The sequence below is a fragment of the Macrosteles quadrilineatus genome, unplaced genomic scaffold, assembly GCF_028750875.1.
Source record: "Macrosteles quadrilineatus isolate MER2022 unplaced genomic scaffold, UCM_ALF_1.0 Scaffold_9__3_contigs__length_116548681, whole genome shotgun sequence".
Lineage (NCBI taxonomy): Eukaryota > Metazoa > Arthropoda > Insecta > Hemiptera > Cicadellidae > Macrosteles > Macrosteles quadrilineatus.
The window spans coordinates 32774822-32794635 of NW_026542602.1; the positions used below are offsets into that span (position 1 = coordinate 32774822).

General features: G+C 32.8%; 2 protein-coding genes across 2 annotated transcripts in view; both read right to left on the reverse strand.

Moving 5' to 3' along the window:
• LOC129001976 (ATP-binding cassette subfamily G member 4) overlaps positions 1-1958 on the reverse strand; it is an 80622-nt gene extending 78664 nt beyond the window's left edge. The window contains exon 1 of the mRNA XM_054429444.1: positions 1820-1958. Coding sequence (XP_054285419.1) covers positions 1820-1886 — 67 coding nt within the window. The 5' untranslated portion in view covers positions 1887-1958. The remainder of the gene's footprint in view (positions 1-1819) is intronic.
• Positions 1959-6582: 4624 nt separating this feature from the next.
• LOC129003315 (uncharacterized) overlaps positions 6583-19814 on the reverse strand; it is a 298914-nt gene continuing 285682 nt past the window's right edge. The window contains exons 54-61 of the mRNA XM_054431607.1: positions 18022-18293; positions 16859-17044; positions 15060-15932; positions 14527-14698; positions 13645-13933; positions 13060-13180; positions 10718-10797; positions 6583-9862 (exon numbers count right to left, since the gene is read on the reverse strand). Of these exons, the coding sequence (XP_054287582.1) occupies positions 9655-9862; positions 10718-10797; positions 13060-13180; positions 13645-13933; positions 14527-14698; positions 15060-15932; positions 16859-17044; positions 18022-18293 (2201 nt within the window). The 3' untranslated portion in view covers positions 6583-9654. The remainder of the gene's footprint in view (positions 9863-10717; positions 10798-13059; positions 13181-13644; positions 13934-14526; positions 14699-15059; positions 15933-16858; positions 17045-18021; positions 18294-19814) is intronic.

Below are 19814 nucleotides of genomic sequence, written 5' to 3' on the forward strand. Positions count from 1 at the left end.
TATACATGTATATTGTAAAATGGTGTAATCCGTTGGGAAACAAATAAATAAATAGATATGATTAAATCCTGTTTTGCAGACAGCGACATTATAACTAGCAAAAGTACAATAACCCTTACAGTATTGTCCAACTTAATTTTCTTAATACATCACCACAACAATATCGTAGAAGGATTATAGTGTACATGTTTGTATTTTTCCTGTAAACAAAATATTAATTCCTACGACAAATATTAGGCCTACGTAAGCCTATATAAAATACGTTCAGTAGTCTGACCTACCCTCACATTCGCATTCCAGATGACACAATCGGTGTTGCGAGGTTCGACCTTGTGGCCTACACACTGGTGATTACCCTTATCATCACCCTGTGGTGATCTGATCGTTGTCACATACATGCATTGTTATTCTAAGATATCAATGACATACAACATGAATATCCGTCCATTTAAACAACGGTATTCTACTATATCCAATTATAAAATATTATAGCCTCATAGTCAATACTGTAAAAATATATTTACTGTAGTCTATACACACTATAACCTTTAGGGATATATTGGTATTAAAAAAAAATGTTATTTGGAAATGTCTATAATCTATATATTAATAGGCAAGCATGTTTCTTAAAAAAAAACTCTTTTCTCAGCTCATGTGCATCGCAGGGAAAATCTACTTATAGGCCTACCGTTAGAAAGATATGCCCGTAGATGTGCAGAATCCATAATAATTTATAAATTAAAATAAGTTAAAAATCAAGCACAAAAAATGAATTTAAAATTTAAAAAATGAACATGGGCCTTATGGTTTGCCATGCTGGGGACGAAATATAAACAGAAAACCAAAACAAATTGGAAGATTGGAAGAATTTCCAATCACATGTTTTATTTACAGAGAAAATAGAGAAGTTTGCAAAATACATATTTTTTGGTCGAGTTCTCTACCACGAGGCGACCACTAGTAATGTATTATTACTTATTAACAATGAGGTACTTAATTACTTGAATAGAAAATATTGTTATATTACAAAATTTATACATTTAAACTTACCTCATTATACTTAAATATGATTGGCAACAACTGACGGACAGTAAGAAAACTATGACAATACTGTATAATACCGTAATCTGAAGGATTGTTTGTAAATTAAACCAAACTTGAGTTCCATGCCATGTAAAAGTGACTGTGGAAGGTGTTTGATCCATCGATAGTGATATATCGATGGTTTGATCAAACTTAACATGCATTCCCTTATCAAATACAGCAGTGTGCTATTTAAACACCTGTTACCGTAACGTTATCTAAGTTATACTAGGCTACTTCAGTTTATTCTTATTTATTTGTTTACGGTATAACACCATTTTTACAGGGTTGACATAACAGGGTTGACATGCTGATCAGATACAATATTGAAAGATCCTAATTAAATTTTCTTCCCTTCTGCCTTTTCTCATGCTCTTTTACTTTTTTTTTGTTTTTTGCAGGATTTATTAAAAGGCAGATAGGGACTAACATCACATGCTAATGGAAAAAAACTGGTTGAATAGCAAGCATAACAATGGATAGAATTAGGTAAAAATAACAATCGATAAATACTACAAGAAAACATGCGACTAGATAACAGAAAGATAATACATACATCAATTCAATACTAACATCACATGCTAATAGTTTAAACATCACAGGTGTCTTTATCATACTTGTACTAACGTCAAAATTAACCGCAGTTATTTTAAATTACTAAACATAGGGTACACCCCTAGGTAGTTTAGTAGTACAAGGGAAAATGCAATATATAATAAAATTGGCATTTATTTACCTTTACTTCTCCAAAACGGTAATCCTCTGTCCACTTTGAACGTTAAGTTTCTAAACTCCACATCCATGTCTGCTCTAGCACAACAACAACAATGCTATAACACGCTCCACTCACGGCTTCGCCAACGAACCAAAACAAACTGAACCGAGAACCGACTCTCTGAGAATGGTGGCAATGAACTGTTCCTCTATCTTGTAGTTGCGCAGTCCACCGTCGCAGCGCTGGTGTAGCTCACTGATAACTAAACTGACGCAGGAAACGGAAATAGACTCTAATCACTCTAGTGGGCCATTGCACATTGTTGTCCTGCGGACGGTGTGGTGTGTTCGGACGTTGAGTTTGACCATTGTCCCTAGTCGATGGTTTGGTGTTGTGTTATCAGTGCAGATTTAAAGGAAGCAACGTGGTAGCTTTAACATACTTTTTTATAGATTTGTCATGTTATTGAATTGCTAAGCTAAAGACAATTATTAATTTGTTTCGTTGGGTCCATTATAGAGAGAGTGTTTTTGTTAACAATTGGTTTCTTGTCGTTTTAAACTAGTTTAACCAAATGCAACGATCTAATTTAAAACAACAGCTCGTCCTCTAGTTTAATGACCATACAGTAATGCACAAATCATGTGCCCTAAAGTTACAGAAAATATATTTACCTACGACCGTTTTTTAACTAGCCGTTTCAGTTCTAGTTCTTGGAATTGAAAAGATTCACTTAAAACAGCGTTGTTGACTTACTTCATTGTTGTAGCATGTATTGTATGTTTACTTAATGAAGTGTCATTCACATCACTTTGCATTTAACATATGTTTTATAATATGTTGTGTACTATGATGTCTCTTGTTAAATAATAATAAATCACATTCTTTACTTGAAACATTTATTAGTATTTTATATTGTCTTACACCTATCAACTCCAACACGAGTAACGGACCAATGAGGTTCAATGATTGGGAGAAGACGTAAAACTGTAATGTTCGAGGTTCGAGCTTCATCTAATCAGCTGTTTTCCAATTTAATTGTTAATGATTGGTGCAATCAATGGTTGGTACAATGAGTCGTTGCATCACTATCAACGGCAAATAGAGGTTATAAAAGAAAATTAAAAGAGAGTGTATGAGTATGGATTGTTAGTATATAATTTTGCCACTCACCTCTAACTGCCTATATTATGGGAGACTCCCTATTTTGTTGACCCCGGTCAACAAATGCAATACATTTGGCAAAATAACCACTTAGAATGTAGATATTTAAATGAAACTTCGAACGAAGGTATATCAACATGTAGTCTACAAAAAAGACTACATGTTGTTTTTTGGTATGTAAAAGTTGGTAACGATAAAAAATATTTACCTATTTCATTAACAAAAAAATACTGTGTATCTTACAGAACAGTAAATATAGTACTTTTTATCTACATTATAAGGGGTTATTTTGCAAAATATATTGCATTTGTTGACCTGGGATACAATATAAAAGTAGCTTTTTACGGCGGTTTTTTATTAATAAACTAGGAAAATATTTTTTATTAACTTAGTGGTTATTCATGTAGCTTGTGGATACTCAATGGACTTTAAATTGTCTAAAATTTAAATTCTAATATGATCCCGAAATAAACATACAACGAATAATGAGTGAATAATTAAACAAGTAAACAGTATTCTGTTTTAGTGTTGTTGCAAGAAGTTCAAACATCGTCGACATGTTGGGCTAGTGGGCGGATGTGTGCAATGTCGGCAAGGCAGTACGTCAGTTTGTATCTACCACTGTACCACAGACAACGGAGTATTACCAAAACCATATTGTAAACGCTATTGAATTGTTTTTTAAATACTATGATACACCTCAATCAATATACTAAACCTTTTTGTTGCAATTCGAGATATTGTTGTAACACCAAACTTGTTAAGCAGTAAATAACTTAATTAAGAAATCAAGCTAGACCGGCCACTAACAGTGAATTTTAATATGGAAAAATATTTATTGCTTTAAGTTCTAACATGAGTGAAAGCTGAATGTTGCATGAATGATAGCGTTGTTATGACTAAGATGTGATCATTATTATGTTAAATGCCCGATTATATTGAACTGCTGGATCAAGTTTCAAATCCTCAAAAATCTACTGAATTTTCTCAGGGTCGTCGATTTAGCAGCCTTCTGTTTACAAGGCCACTTATATCTACTCAGCTGTTTGATGTAGTTGCACATCATGTATATATTTAGCAACTAAGATAATGGTACAACAAATATAGCAACAACTAACAATATCTATTTCTATATATGTATATATTTTGTATATATAATTATTTAATACTCAAGCAGTTTTTTTGTGACAATTACTCCTCCGAAACTACTGAACCGATTGACATGTTTTTGGTTTAAACATCTTTGCCACCAAGACTGATAATCGAATCAGTCTCAGGTTACTGAGTCCGCCGTGTAACCTGCGTCGGTTTGTCCCGTATTCAATGTGGCCGGCCTATCGTAAATGTATTTGTAACTTTTATTTATGTAAAATGTGTAAATTTTATGTGTCGTCAACCTGCATGTATACATTGATGAAGACTTACGTCGGCGATATTTGACCATATTCAATTGATGTTTTAAATAAGGATTTGATAATGGGACTTTGTTCCCGAAACTAGTCATCCAGCATTGACTAAGTTAAGACTGAAGACGGAATAAGGTACGTAACCTATTATATTATATGTTTTTGGTGTCATTGGAAAGAGCGTAACGTGAAGTTGTGCAGGAAACTTTCTGTTTAGGGAAATAATTAGAGAGTGAGGCCCTGAGGCCCTTTAAAGTTTCGTATTTCTCCATAAGATTTAACATGGGAAACAAACATTGTTATGAAATTCCGGCTGTTGTCAGAAATTAAAATTGAGAAGAAGAACATATGTTAATTGTAAAGAGGCAATAACTTTGCTAATTTAACAGTTTGCCACAAACATTTACTGAATTGATTAAAATGAAATATTTACTATTATTTAAATATTACAATGGGAAAAAGAGAGAGAGCCTGGATAATTTGATATACTAAAAAGAAAACTGAATTAACACAGTCTCTGTGCTGCATTTCTTAGTAATCATTGAAAGAGCTGATTTGCAAACTATGGAAACATAGGAGAAGAAGAAGAAATATTTTTTTTAAATTTATATTTGTTATCATGGACAACCTAATGCGGCTATGAGTAAGGCTATTTGTAGAAAACACTAAAAAACAAGATCAGCTTTTGAAAAATGATACGATATTTACAAGAAATGTTGATTATATCAGTCTGTTATGTACATCTTGAGTATTTCCATAATATTTGAGTCGAATCTTTTAAATTCATCAGAAATTATGACTGTTATTCGCTTAATATTTGAGTCGAATCTTTTTAATTCATCAGAAATTATGACTGTTATTCGTTTTTAAATAACGTCTGTAATACTTAGCAATTGCTTGAATTCGAGCAACAGGTACACTAGCTAGTATATATTAATTACCTTATATCTCATACTATTGCAATTTTTTTTCATTAATCATAATCACTTACCCATCTGAATACGCTGTTAAGCAGTAATATGATTCCATGGAGGGGATAAAACAACCTCATTAAACAAAATGGGTATTTTTGTTAGTCAAGATCACCAGTTTTTTGCTTTAAATGTTATTTGTTATAACGTAATTAATAAATATAATTGAATATAGAAGGTATAAATGTTAGAATGAGGAAATAAAATACACAATCAGTTAAAGAAAACGTTATATATTCTGTGGTGAGACGCAAGTGTTAAGCAATTGACAGAGAATAACAGTGATTCCGAAGTGCATCCTACAGTAGTTTAAACTAGGAATTTAAAACCTAATGATATAAATAAAACCAGCTAAAGGTAAAGTTCAACTCTGTACATAGATCAAAATTACGAAGAAAGTAAAAAAGGCTAGCAATGTAATTTAATTTAATTGTTGTTTTAAATTAATATATTACAAGACCTCTTGGATTTTAGGAACTAAAAGGACATTTCGAAATGAGATACATATAATTTTTCTTCCGAAAACATAATTATTGTACCAGAAAAACTGTATAAATACAATACTATCACATTGCATAGTTTATTTTCATACTTGAAAAATACTTCAAAGTAGTTTTGTTTTGGTCATTTCATTAAATGTATGTTGAAATTAACATTGAAGTAATGCTCTAATTTATACCTCATAGTCAATAGAAATGTATATCTAACGCACAGAGTTGCCTGAACAAATTATATTACTTATAAAACATTTGAGTGGACTATCGTAAATTTAACCACAAAAAGACAAGCAAAAGGAAATATGCTTAACAAATAAAAATAACTTTCTAAGTTGCATTGGCCCACTAACTATTCTAGGTGGTTCTAACAGTTTGCTATTAAGAAATATATTTGACAGAGTATACTACGTCAATATTAACTTTGAATAATCAAAACATAATATGCATTCCTTGTGCTTTATTTAAATTAATAATATCACAGTTGACAACATGTTTGGAAATATGTACAAGATTTTTTCTCGTTTAAAAAACAAAGGATAACATGTGCTGAGTATTACTGTAGGGATTAAAATAGAACAAGTATGTTTGTAAGAAAAGAGAAAAAAAACAAAATAGATTGAAACAATTATAAATTAGATTTGGTCAATATTAACTTATTAGATTATTAGATGGGTAAAACTTAAACATTGGAAAATCGTAAATGTTGATAAAATTCTTATAAAATATATTACAGTACTAAATTTGGAAACGCTGAAAAAATAAATAAAATTGAAGGATTGGTATAGGAAATAATATTTTTAAGAAGATCTAGGAAACGATATTATAAAAAGAAGAAATTAAACTGACTTATAAAAATCTTTGTAGACCTTTACATAGAAATAGGAATAACATGTTTGAATATGTAACAATAAATATATTCTTCATAAACATATGAATAGGGTATTTTTACCTAGATAAAAAAATTAACACACATCTATTTTCCTAACATGAGCGGAATATTTATCAATATGTAAATAAGATATTTAACGTAAACCCTAATCAACCCTGGGTGCAATATAATTTAAATTCTAGGAAAACTCCATCACTAATGGCATTTTGATGAAAGAAGAAAACATAACCACTCAGTAAATACAACACCAAAACGCTTTAAAATAATGTAACAATGGTTATTTACATGGTTTATAGTATTTTATAGAATCTTATAGAAAATACAGCAGAAACATATGGGAAAAGTGGACCAGTATAAAAATATACAGACGACACAATTACATTAAGCTAAGTAATTATTGCACCGTTGATTGGAGTCCAAACACATTAACTTTCTTTAAATGAACAGTGTGATAAAACCTATTACTTAGCATTAATTGGGATTTGATGATAACTTATGAACACAATATTCAGTGTCAAACACTTGTCGGAATTTTAACTTTTGTCTGTTGGTTCAAATACTTTATTTCTCTTCATTATTTTACTTCCAAACATTGCCATCTTTTGTTTGCAATCGATCCTAAATTCCTACTAAAGACGAGAATAATAATTATCATGACGAATGATAGCAGTTGGATAAAATCATTGAAGTAGTAAAAGTACTAAAACTACAATTTTTTATATTACAATTATTTGGATTATTGAAGACATAATAATTGGAATAAATAAATTTACCTAAAGCTGGTTGCCTCTGCTATTTATAATGGAGCTAATGCAAAAAATAGTGTAAATATACTTTTAAATAATTTTAAAAATTCTTATGGAATAAATCGCTTTAAACATAAATAAAAATTATGCAGACAAATCCCATCAAAATTTCTCCATGACTGGTTTTAGACATGCATTGATTGTCTATGATTTTTGCACAATTATGACATACAATGTTGAAAAATACAAAAACAACAACCATATAAAAACATCAAACACCGAAACATTGCCATTATACTTTAGAATAAATGAGTATTTAAATTGTCAAAGGCTTATTTTCAACCACATACGTATAATATTAAAAAATATAAGTTAAAAGAACTAAAGTATAGAATGGTTTCTGAGGAATTGTTTTGAACTAATCATACACAGAATAAAGAAGTAGACAGTATTGTATACTCTTCATTCTGTGGTCATACGTAACAGCCAGTCTTTCATTTAGGTGAAGAAACCATTGAAAAAATTTACTGAAGAATTTAGGAGAAGATACCACGTAAAGGAAGTAATACATGATTATTGTTAATTTTAAAGAAAATCTTTCAACAGAACATTATTATTTGGTCATCATAATAATTATCGTATTCTCAGAAATGGTTTTTGTCACAGATATTTTAATGAACATCTTTTTGTTTAAATGTTCAATAGCCAATATATCAAAATGAAATCAGATACTTAGGTATCTGATTCCATTTTGATATATCGAATCCATTTTAAAAGTTAACAAGACACACTAAATAGTTGTGTGCCTAAAACCATAACTATAAAAGTATATTTCAAAACAATAAAGTGTGAATCAAATAAAATATTCCAGCATAAGATGGTTCCCACCTTTAAAAAAACCATAGTTGTTAGATCGAAATATTTCACTTTACTCAGTGGACTTATAAAAAATATAGCTTTAAAATTCATTCGACACTCAAGTTAAACACTAATACCGGTTTGTATATATTTGACTGAAAAAACTTAAATTATTTCAAAGGAATTGATATTACCTTTATTTATATGTGTGTGGTATTAATTGTAAAAACATATCATGGATATATGCATGATTAATGCACATTTCTATGAATGATGGTGATTCTAAAGATTCAGATTCTGATCGTGAGGCAGATTGTTACTATAATAAACTGGATAGATAAGGATGGCATTGTATATGATTCCATCTTCCTTCTTAAATTACTACACTAATCGATTCTTAAAATTCTTCATAACAACGATCTCTTTTATATTAAATCTCGACAGCACTACAGCAAGTAGCAGTCCATATTTGGACCAATAATGAAATGAGAAAAAACATAATCATATAACAGTGTTTATACATCGTAAAACCCTCAACAAAATAGCTTCAACAAACATTATTAAAAAAATTACTAAGTTTTATCAATAAAATATGTTACAAATCGGATTTGAAAATACCATAAAATAATTGCAAACTTTATAAACTTGTTTAAAAACTTTTTGCTATCAACATCCAAACGAGCTGTTCTCTGGGTTATTTATGTGAGAGTTTATATAAAATGGAAATCATGTATTGTTTTAAAGAGTGTATATATTATTATATTTTTTTTAGAAATAGTTCAGCTAGATGTTTATTTTTTAACCATGTAGTAAACCCTAGCTTCTATTAGTCCTACGGTACCATATGCATCCTCACATTACTAAAGTCATTACATACCACGTACAAAATTTACATGAATCGATATTTTTTCAGTATGCTTCACTTAACAGTCAAATTATAACTACCCACACTTTTAATCTTTCCAAATCAATCAATAATCATTTTAAGGGATAGTTTTGACTCGGTGCTAAGCCTGGTTATGTCTCGTTAATTCAATCCCAATCGAATAAGAAGTGAAATGATTACAAGATCTTTTTGGTCTTTTTGACACGAGGGCCAGTCTTTGACAACGTGTTGCGGCTGTTAGATTAGGTTAGTTCAAAAACATAAAAATTGATCTTGTTTTATTTGTCAAAAAAAAAAAACTTACATATATGTGAGTTTGTTTTTGTAACAGTTTTACATGTTTTTAATGGTCAGTTTTGTAAATGTTACATTGAATTAACTTAAAACTAACCGCCGCAGTTCACTGGACCCAAAATTTTCCGATAGGTAGTCCATAAGTTTAATCCGTATGTCCACTTCTTATAATGTTGACTCGTCGCCATGCCCGGTCCTCTCTGCTGAGCAAAGGTTCGTCACTGACAGTTCCTCGCACTCGCCCCCCGCGGGCTACGCCCCCTTGGCTGGTCAGGGGCTCAAGGCTGGGGGAGTCTGGGGGCTCGGGCGTCTCCCAGCCGTGCCGTATACTCCGCTCCAGTCTCCGCAAAAACCTGAGGTAAAAGTTCAGAGAAGGAATAAGTTTAAAACAATTAACAATTAGAAACATATTTCAAAACATGAACAGTTTGTTTTGTTGGCTTTAACACCAGTGGAATTGAAAGTTGAAACATGTTCGAAATGTCAAACATTTGATGGGAATTCAGTCAACACTTTTCAAAGTTAGTTTCACAGACAGTGAAACTGATGACAATAATCATTAGGACACCACATTTTTAGAGGACTTAATAATTATATTTTATAGAAATTTAAGTTCAGTTGGTCTACACACAGAATGAGCATTTTGTACTACAATTAAATCGATAAAATTTCATTAAAAAAGATTACTGTAGAAACACCTGACTCAAAACCATTATAAGAAGCTTATTTAACATGACATTTGGGTTATTGTGCCCTAAAATAAGGAAGGAAACAAGTTTATAGTGCTGAAAAAGTGTAACTATTTTCCAATATGAATCAAAACAAAAGATTTGAAAAATACATTTTTTTAAATTTTATTTCATCTCAAGGAGATTCTAGCTCATGAACGAGGAAAGTTTTTCCGAGGGAGGCCTATTTTAAGTGTATAAATCATTGACAAAACTACTAAGAAATGATTTAATTTACTTTCTGAATTAATATGTTTGAAATAATTCTAGCCGAAACTTGCACAATGCACATCAACGCCGTTACGATTCTAACTGCTGACGCGTTATAGTAAGTCTATATTACAAATATATTTTTAATTAATATTAACTGCATTGTTTGCTGCAAACCAAACATTATTTTATTTGCAACACAGCCCTACTGTATTGTACAAACTATAGACTAGTAAAATGAGGTTTGTGATTGGAGTCCGAACAGCGTACCTTATCTGATGTCCGATAGTCCTTAGGCGGCTGATTTTTCTATTCGGCTTTGGCAACATTTGGGTTGTCACTGTTGCTTCCTGTAAATTTGGCCAGAATTAGAATACATGCCTTCACAAAAGTTGTGGTCATTAAGGATAAATAAATACAACAATATTTACTGAGAAGATTAATCACATTAGCTAAGTTCCCAAACTCTTTAATTACTCGAACCTATTACATAAATAGCTGTAACAGTGCACTAGCCTTTATGGATGCATTTAAAGTTAAAATAGTATTTTTATTCTGGATGTATGCTTGGAGGTGGAATATTTAGCATTGACTATTTTTTAATATGTAAACACTATTTGAGTACATTAAATATCTTAATGTGAAAACTATCATAGTCCTGTTATGTTTATAAACCTAACTGATATCTAGTTCTTTTGGTTATTAGAAAAACATATAATATAAAAAAAAACTAACATGTTTATTGATCTCCGAAAAGTCAATCTAAACATAATTATTTTAAAGTTAACTAATAACAACTATTGTGGATATATTTTGATGGATTATTTATTTAATTAAATATTTTTTTTCAAATAAAATACTAATGCTATCTTTAACACAAGGCAAAACTCTTGTAAAGTGTGATAATATGCTAACTTATACAAATGAAAATAACCCTTAACGTTTGTATTGATAGATAATCCATTTAATTAAACTATTCTTGCTCCTTTCAAATATTATAAACGAACAAAACGTTTACAGTTGAAATATTGAATGAGAAGGTAACAGTTTCATGATATTTAATTTTCTTCTTAATATATTTATTAACTTATGTGTCAAGTATGCTCGAAAAAAAGACATACAACAATCGTTTTTATTATTCTTTGTATAGTAACAACAATTCTACTCAAACTCTTCACTTTTTGTCCAACTAAACATTTCAAATGATTACTTGCTCATACCACTCTAACTAATCCTAATTACCACAAAACACTCTATGAAAATAGCTAGAAAACTACAGGTTTGATAATCAAAACAACAGCAGTAAATGAGGTAAAAGAAGCTTAGCAACATAATCAAAACTAAAACTAGGAAATAAGATCCAAGGGAAGAAAACGTAGTCAAACTTAATAGCCAAAATATATTACCGAAGCTCAAAATAGGGTTTACAAGTTAGGGTAAAATGTCGAACCCTTGTGTATTTCTGGAGATTTCAAACTGTGATTTCAATTCCCCATCCATTGTTGATCTATACATGCAACAAAACATATACTAGAAAGGAGCATCTTTATAAATCCAGAATATCTATGGATAATGTGTTAAATAAAGCTGAAACAATCCCAGATCCTGAAACGTCGTGAATACTTTGATTTTCATTGTTCGAGATTGAACATGTCTGCAATGCCCCCTAAAATATTACGTAACCTCAGCTTCACAAAAATGGTTTACGAGGGAAGAACGAGTCTTGTCAACAGCAGCAAGTTTTTCTTAAAACCAGTTCTACCAGAAAATTCTACCATTACTGTACCTTTTAGTCAAAATCTAACTTATATGCTCTCCACATACCCTCATCATCTAAAATGTTTTTCTTACATGTCAATCTACACGCTTTCCTTTAACTTATCGCACGAATAAAAGATTTTTAAAATAATTTAGTGTTAAAAATATATAGTGACCTTTGATTTTTAGCTATCGACTTTAAAATAATCCTATCCTGTTGTGACAGAATCGTTATTATTTTTCATCCATACATGTAGGCCCAAACCATATCTAGAATTACCGAAATCTATGATTTATAACGGTTATAATGTTATTTACCAGCAGTAAAAAATAAGGTCCCGGAAATAAAAAAAATACCAAGAATGTTACTCTGTAAAAAAATAATAAACAAATATCTTGCTACAATTTATGTTTTATTATCCTCCGGCACGTCCCTTACACCATCTACTCATTGAAATTATCCAACTGCAGAGTAGGAGAACAAGAATCAGGAAACAATATATAGCGCACTATTTCTTATAAAAAATGATATCGTACAGTTTCATTTTTTCTCTCTCAATTGTAAATGTTGTGGCTCTAATTTACCAGTGGGCTAATGAATCTCAAGTTGAAATAATACATAGTAAATCTATGTTTGGTAAACCTTTTTCTCTAAATCTACCCTATATTTGATGACTATTCCTTATAATCATGCAAAGACAAGTCTAAGATCCCAGACACAGTTCATAGTATATTTAACACCTCTGTATGAATTTATATATAATATATACATAATATTTATATTTATATATAATAGATTTACACATTTAACCATCTAAGAAGGTTGAAATAATCCCGAACAGAAATGTACTGACTTCTCCAGTTTCCTCTCCGGACGCCTCGTTGGAGGGGACCTTGGTGGGAGAGTCCAGTTTGGCCCAGCCCCGGTCTGGACTACGCCCACTCTCAGGTGACATCCGGGTCTGGCACAGATCTCTGAGAGAAAAAAATCACACGTATTATTGATTTTCAATGATTTGGCTTTCTAAATTTTAATGAAACATTGATACCTATCTCATACAATATGGAAGGCGGAAAAATATGTAGGTATGTGGAAGTCTTAGATTAATATAATTTATTTCGAAAGCCAGTTCGGTGTCGCTTATACACTTTCATTAGGGCATAATTGGATCTATTAAGTCTTGTTTTTACAGAGTGATTTGAAAATGAAAGATGAAATATTGTTTGTCACAGATATGTGGCTATATAAACTGATTACAAACTGTCTACAGTTAAGAAATACTTTACTCGTCACAGCTCTTGAGTATTGATTAGGAAATAATTAACCAAATGACACTTTCAATGGTAACCGGTTTACTTGTGTGTTCCATGCATAGTGCACAACAATGCATGACTCTTTGAACTCTTTTTCTGTAGTTAATTGTGAAGGAAATACTGACCCAACAGAATTGATGCTCTCCGTAGAAGAGGAAGATGTTGAAGAAGCGACCTGTGAATGTGTTCTGACTCTTCGTTTCGGACTTGGCTTGGTCCTCAGGTTATGACGACAGAAAGGATCTGCCTTCCCAGGTACGTCTAATAGAATCTGCGTAGGAGCAACCAGATCCTTCATATCCTTATCTTTTACCTTCGCAGGAGATTTACTTCTCTTTCTTTCCTTTCTTCTCCCCGAAGACTTTCTGTTGGCAGCCATCTTGCAGCAGTCAGAGCTGGCACAGTCGTACAAACCTACAGTAAACATATGAATAAGAATTAAAGTTGAATTTTAGATGACTTTTTAAAGTCATTTTCCACCTTAAATGCTAAATTGGTGATACATAATTACTACATACAGGGAAACTGGAATAACGTACTTGTAGTAGGAGTATAAAAGAAACCCTGTTGAATGGCTTTTACACTTTAAATGTCTTAAATCGTTTAAAATCTAGAGGCATTCCTCCAGACTATCTCTTATAGTTGCTACTGTTATGTTATTTGCTTAGAGTTTGATGGTATTTATTACCAGATTTTTGTTTAGCATGACATTTTTCAAAGCATGCGAAATGCCATTCAATAGTTTTTAGTAGTAGATAGATCCAAAAAATAAGTTCATTCACGGGAAAATATTGGGAGCCAAGAAAAGACTAAGCAAGAAAACACTAATTGTTTCAAGAAAAATATGGCTCTGTTGAGTAACAAAACAGTAAACCACAACAGCACTGCGGAGGAAAAACATTTGTTTTTCTACACCTCTTTTTGTTTATGTGTTATTTTCTATCTCCGTTTATATTTTATTGCATAAAAATAAAACATTTATCAGCAAGTCTCACAGCCAGACTCACCGTCGCTGTCGGTTAGCTTGCCGTAGAACATGGGTGAGAAGCGGCCTAGTCCAGCCGTCTTGTCACTGAGAGGGCTCTCACTACGTGAGCTGACTGGACTGCAATGTGTGGACGGTGCTGCAGTACCACATTCGTCAGCATCCACCACTATACTGGGCAGCTGCAGGGTGACCTAGGAAAGGAAGAGCTAACCTATTAGTAGGGGATATTGACAACAAATCCCCTAACAGTGGTATGTGACGGTCTTTGAATAAGCTACAAACATTTTTGATGGTAGGAACTTATTGAATATTATGAATTCAATAGAAAGTTTATGACTCATTTGAAGATTCAGATGCAAACAGAACCACAAAATCCACTAGTACAACAGACCCAAGGGTACTCTGCAATATTGCCTGCAACTGCAATCAGAATAATTAATTTGGCTCAAAACTTTTTGTCGGTTTAATTGAACAAAAGTTTTGGAAACATAAGATTAAACATTACCTTAGCTTTAAAATCGAAACAAAGAAAAATAATGGCAATGGGTTTACCTTGAAAACATCATTGGGTGGGGGAGCCAGGCGATAGCAGTCCAGGCCTGCCTCGACGCTGACACAAGGCTTCACCTTCCTTGATCTTCCAGTTTGCTCTAAATTCGACTCAAAACTGCTGCAATGTTTGAGTTTGGACGAGGGAGACACCAGCCCAATGAGCTTCTTCCCCGTCTCAACTAACTCCGTACCGATAAACACCTCAAGCTCTTTCGCACTTTTCAGTTCACCGTCTTCAATTTTCTCATCGATATGGTCCGTTCCAAATCCCTCATCATTAGATTCAATTTGAGGATCGTCCGACAACGTTTCCGAGTCTGAACGTCCTCTAAGGCACCCGGCGTGAGTCTTTTTCGTTTCGTCCTTTCTTGTTGTGCGTAGCAAAGGGGACGGCTTTTTCGAGTGGTCGTCTACATCGGGACAGAGAGGGTTATTTGAGCCGCACCGGGAAGGTCCTGGACTTGCCATTGAGCTGTACCCAGATGAGCTGAGGTTCGACTCGGAAGTAGTCCTGTCTGCCCGCGTACACATGGAGAACGGGCTCAGATAACACATTCCACTGGACCCGGGCACTCCAGTCTTCGCCGCTGGGGATTCTCCGTCAGATTCCACTTCACTCATGCTGCAAGTCACTGTTATGAGAGGAGGAGGAACAGGAAGCTCTAGAGAAGTCGGCTTATCTAGGTCTTTGAGCAATTTACTTCCCCTTTGAAGAAATGGTGGCTCTTTGTGCGGGGGTGGAGAGCCAGGGAAACCACTGGAGAAAAGCATCGCTGGTGGAGAGGGTCGTGTGGGTGACGGTTGTTGGACAGTCAGGGTAGGAATTGTCAGAGAGTTTGTAGCTGCACTGACTGGGATCTCAAGACGATCAGGCTGCAAAAAAGTATTTTATTGGATACGTTTTCCCCTTAATATAGTTTCTATCACTTCCCTATAGCTAATATCAAACATAAATACCCCCGCCGCAGCAAACCTGCCGACTAAGCGAATTTCCATTTGTCTTAATTGATTTTCAATTAAATATATTTTATTTAATAACATTAGGTTTAACGAGTACCTAGGTTTGCTGCTACAAGGAAACTAATAAAGTGTGTTTTTTTTTGTAAAATATTGATAGCTTAGTACAAAATAAATAAATTTGATCAAAATACAAAATATTTCCATAAACAAGCAAACTACAACATTTGACAATATTCTCCATAAGAATAACATGGGAATTTTAAATTTACAATTTTTTTAATTTTCTCCGTTACTATTAACCGAACAAAAATACTTTTATATACTAAATTAATTGTTTTTTTAAGCTCTTTAAAAAGGTCTAAAGAGAAATTGGGAAATTTTGTGTTTTGAGGGTCAAAAGTGTGAAAAACCAATTTTTACCCCATAAAACCCCCCGTAAAGCCCCGTTCCCATGGTCCGATCATGCTGGTTCGCGAACTCATTCAAGTTTATCCCGCTTTACACCTTTAAACCAAATTTCATCAAAATCGGACAAAAATTACTCAAGTTATCGCGTTCACGGACGTATATATATATATATATATATATATATGTCTATATATATATATATATATGTCTATATATATATATATACATATATAAAAATTTGAACGAATGGTGTTTTTGGCCTCTGGGGACATCAAAATGAAAAAGTAAATTGGTCTCAGGTCTATGTCTTACCGTGCCACCTACGGTAATAGCTACTTCCCTATAGGGAAATTCGCTAAAAATGAAAAGTTTGATTTCACCCGTAACTCTTGGTATTAGCTCAGAGTAATAATACCTGAGGTAATAGTCACCTTTGTTCGATAGAGAGAAGTAGGCTGAGAATGTCTAGGCATTACAGGTGTAAGAGCTGGTGAAGGGGAGGGCGTAGGCATCTCTTTGATGGGCGACAAACACTTGTTGGGAACCTCCAGCAATATACTTGGAGGGTAGAGAAGATTGCCGCTCTTCTGTGCACTTAGAGGATCCAGCACCGACACCTAGTGGACAAATAACAATGCTTATAGAAATTTGTGCAGCTTTAATTTGTAAATTAGATAAAGCAACTCTAATTTGTAAATTAGATACAGGAAAACCCTAACTTGTTGAGGATCTTTGACTTAAACAGATACTTTTCAATGTGCGTTCTTTGACAATGTGCGTTCCAAGTCATTATCTAAAAACAGCTTACTTTGCCTATTTTCAATCTATTCTTAGATATGGTCTGATTTTGTTTGGCAACTGTGCTAAAATTGATGACATTCTTATCCTTCAGAAGAAGGCAATTAGAGTTATGACCAAGTCAGATGTCAGATGTAAGTGCTCATTGCAGGCCTTTATTTATTCAGTTGGAAATACAAACCATAATCAACCTTTACATTTTTTGTCTCGTATCTTATATACTAAAAAATCAGGATCTTGTTACACTCACTGGGGATATGCACAGTTACAACACTCGCAATAGGGATAAAGCAGCAATTGAGTACAATAGGCTCAGCAAATCACTGTCTAGTCATGTAGTACTATCCTTTAAGGTATATAACAAAGTAATTAATCTTATAGTAAAAAATATACTGTAAAAGTTAAAAAAAAATTTATGAGTGGTTATCTAAAAATCCTTTCTATTCACTTAGTGGGTTTTTCTTTTGAAAACAGATAGAATTTTAATGTTTGAAATCTGTTATGTATAATTTTTGATTCTTGTATAGTTCCTATGACTTGTATGTGATATTACCCTTAGACCCAATTAGTATAGAGACTTGGCATTTCTGCTGTACATTTGACTTTGTCAATGCTTATGTAGCCTGAAAGATAATAAACATATTCTTATTTTTATTGTTCCACAAGACTAGAATTTGAAGGATGGCTCAGTGAGAAACCCAATTTCACAATATCTATTTTGGAATCTAGATGCCAGCAAATGCAAAAAGCTAAGTACATATCTTACGACTATGTCTGTCAAGACGCTATAACGCACCTGTATTGTATTTTTTCTTGTGAACATCGGAGGAGAGTCGGGAGGGCCGCTAGAGCTGGACACCGGAGTGTGGGTAGACGAGTCGTCAGACCCCGCCACATCGTCCTGAGGGGTGGAAGCAGTAGGTGTGGTAGAGGGAGAGGCTACAGTCACCCCTACTCCACCACTGCCACCCACTGAGGAGAAGTTGCGGAACATAGCAAGGATGGAGTCTGCCGAATTCGCCTTCTTTTGACCAAGCAACAACTTCTCAGGTCGTCTCGCCGCTTCACCTTTAACATTATAATTGTTTCAGTCTTCATATCCAAACAATTGTCATGAGTTTACCAACTATAAGAGAGACATCTAAAAAAGGATTGTATTTTTGGTTTTAACCGGTGGTGGTTGTAGGACCTTGACGAGAAGGGGCTGACGGTGGTGTTCCACACCCAGGATGGGGGTGGGTGGCGGAGGGGGGGGGGGGAGTTGGAGTTCCTCCTCTGGAAAAATTGCTATTTTAAAGCCATTTAGTTTGGTGACTTTAAAAAGCCATTTTTAACGTATGCATATATTGCGATATTATGTATTAAAAATATAATTCTATTGTAACTTTATTTTGTTTGTTCAGCAAAGAGCTGATTTTATTTCCCAAAAGTTGTGATACATTTGAACAATTAACCAGCACAGTTGTCGTATTTTAAACTAGGTAATTCAATTCCAAAAATGACAATACTTTTTATGGACAATTTCTTATTTAGGCAAATGAAGATAAAAGAAGTAAGATTGTACCAATCAACTACAATAATTGAGATAATATTATTATAGCTCCTCTAGCTTACTACAAAGAAGAAAAACATACTAGATTACCGGTATATTAAAATATAATATTTCAGTAAATATTGTTTACTATTATAATTTAACTACTTTTAAGTACCATAAGGATTCAGTACGTTCTACATTGGAAGAAGTATAAACTAATCATTAACGACTCTTGATGTAGTGCTTGAAAAATTGACTGTGCTGAAAATCAAATGTAAATTTGGAGTAAAAATAAAAAAATATTAAAAGCAAATATCTTGCCAATGCATAAAATAACGTAGAACTCATAGATATATGCAAAAAGCTATGTTAAATTTGAAATTTTTTAGGATTTTCATGAAATAGTTCAAAAATTATTATTAAGCTATTCTTCTACAAAAACTCAATTCAATGATTATGAATACTTATTTAGCATCTATTGCTTGTAAATGTTTCATATATGTTAAATATTCACAAAACATAAAAATACAAAATCCAGCAACAGATTTACCAAATTATTTTCTTTATAATATGTGGATTGTATTAATAATACTTTTCATACATACCGGTAACTCTTGACTTAAAAATTAATAATCAAGGGATGATTGCCACCTAAAATCGTTATCGTAATATCTTGGACAAAATTTGGCCTTTTACCAACTCATATTTGTTGTCTAAATTAATCAAAGAAAAAACCAATACGGTTATCATTTCAAGGATTTTGTTCAGCAATATCTAGCAACAGATCTTTATAGAAGAATATTTAACTTCTGTGCTTTAGTTAAGCTAAACTAGTACTTAAATCAGCTGTAAGAAAATTACACTAGTAATTTTACTGCATGACGAAATGTGCCACTCAATCCCTCTACACGATCAAAATACAAGCAAGTCGAAGCGCAATGCAAAGCAGTGGAAGGGCGATTCAACATGGTTTTTGGATTAGAATACGGGTAGATTTTATTATATATCTTACAAGGATTGTCTCCTAAAAATTACGTTCTTATAATGAATTTAAT